The following is a 2,065-nucleotide window of genomic DNA, read 5'->3' as shown; positions in this document are numbered from 1 at the left end:
ATACCAGGTGCTGTAGGTGTTAATAAAAAAGGTAAAAATAAATAAATAAATAAAAGTCTATGAACCATGTATTTAGTAACTGTAACAATGCCTGCAATTCCTGATACAGGCAATCATGAGGAAATGTCAGCTAGAAGAAGGGGGAAGCATCTGGGGCACAAAGTGCCATGGGTCTAGACACAGTCATTCTGCCAGTGACAGAGAAAGAAAGGTGAGATCCATTAGGCCGACTGCCAAACGCCTGACTCGCAGCCTCTTCTCTGCATGCACTGGGGTAACAGGAGTTATGGCTGCTAGAACAGTGCTTTGCTTGGGGTGGTGCACATGACTTAGCGCTGGTACCCACAGCACATAAGCCCAGAAAGTGGGGAAGCCAGCAGAGCCATTAGTCTGCCTGTGGAAAGGACAGAGCTGCCTCTGGGACAGGGGGAAAGAAAGAGACCAGATCAGGACACTGGGAGGAGTATAAAGGCCTTACCCAGGGATGTCGTGAGTGCAAAGTTCTCCAGCATCACATCACGGTACAGGAACCTCTGAGCCTCATCAAGGAGCCCCCACTCCTCCCGGGAGAAATAAATGGCCACATCTTCAAACGTCACACAGCCCTGCCAGGATGAGGACAGTTCACTGTAGGACCAGCTTCTCTCCTAGAACTCCAAGTTCATCCACCCACTTACTCACCCCCTGCCCACCCATCTCCCAATTTCCCCACCTCAGGGAGATATTAGGTCCTGGTGCCACTGACGTGCACTCTGTTTTCATCTCATCACAGTGATCTTTCACTGTGTTGATCCATCCACAGCAATAAAAGGCAGGTGGGCAAACAGATGATACCAGAGCTCTGGGCCTGCACACAGGGAAGCACTTCCTCTCGTCAGGCAATTCTCCCAGTCACTCAGATCATGCCTCCCAGACACAACCAAGGGTGTTGGCTCATATTTCACCCTTACGTCCTCAATGCTGGGGCCCTCAGGCCATCAGTTCTCACTCCCTCTCCACGTGGGCATTACTTTCTACCACATCTCTCTCTCAAAGTCACCACCTCTTCCCTGCCCTGCACCATACGCATCTCCCTGTCCTTGTTATTCAACATACAGCATATAGAGAGTGCTTGGCAAATTCAAACAGGATCCAGTACTATCCCAGACCTCAATAGTCCCCACTACCATTGGCAGCCCATGTTCTACAGGTCTTCCTGACTGACTCTGCTCCTTGCTTCAACCTCACCTACCCAGAACCATTTCTAGATCTCCTATACCCTGGACCCTCTTCCGCTGGGGCTGCACTTGATGTCCTCTCCAGTCACAGCCTTCCTCTCTTTCTAATCCTCACTCAAAACCCAATCCCAGACACTTTCCACCCCAGATCCAGTAACTCTCCCTCTTGACTGCTTGCGCCCTAAACTAATCCACCCACCTGACTGAAACGCCTCAGACACACCAAGATCATGACAAAATCCTGGTGAGTCCACAGGGCAGTGAATCAACAGCCTTGACACCTGACAGATCCTCCTCTCCCACACTGTTCCCACGACCACTTCTCTCCTTCACTGGTGTTTGTGATATCTATAACCTCCCCAACCCCCATCTAGGTGCCCAAGCATGAGACCCAGCCCGCAGACTCCACCCTACTCTTCTTGGACTGCTATTAATGTCACTATGACGAGGATTACCCTACTAAATGTGACCCACAGTGTTACAGACTGAATGTACATGTCCTCCCCGAATGCATACGTTAAGACCTAACTCCTGATGTGATGGTATTTAAAGATGGATATTTGGGGGAATTAATCAGTTTTAGAGTAGGTCATGAGGGTGGGACCCATGTGATGGGATTGGCACACTTAAGAGAAAGATAAAAGTCTCTTGGTCTCTCCACTCACTTGTACCAAGGCCATGTGAGGACACAGCTATCTGCAAGACAGGAAGAGTTCCTCGCCAGGAATGGAATCTGCCAGCTGTTTGATCTGGACTTCCCAGTCTCCAGAACTGTGAGAAATAAAGGTATTTTGTTTTAGCCGCCTAAGCTGACTAAGACATACAGATCTATCCTGGTCCACATACTA

The 2,065-nt window shown here is 49.4% G+C and overlaps 1 protein-coding gene across 1 annotated transcript in view; it reads right to left on the bottom strand.

Moving 5' to 3' along the window:
• Nucleotides 1-2,065, bottom strand: part of LOC105307860 (zinc finger protein 420) — a 31,856-nt gene that overhangs the window by 27,649 nt on the left and 2,142 nt on the right. The window contains 2 exon segments of the mRNA XM_011383504.2: nucleotides 479-605; nucleotides 1,883-1,988. Coding sequence (XP_011381806.2) covers nucleotides 479-605; nucleotides 1,883-1,897 — 142 coding nt within the window. The 5' untranslated portion in view covers nucleotides 1,898-1,988.

The sequence above is a fragment of the Pteropus vampyrus genome, unplaced genomic scaffold (genome assembly GCF_000151845.1).
Source record: "Pteropus vampyrus isolate Shadow unplaced genomic scaffold, Pvam_2.0 Scaffold523, whole genome shotgun sequence".
Lineage (NCBI taxonomy): Eukaryota > Metazoa > Chordata > Mammalia > Chiroptera > Pteropodidae > Pteropus > Pteropus vampyrus.
Note: the sequence above shows the minus strand (reverse complement) of the source record. Positions and strands in the feature narration are given on the sequence as shown.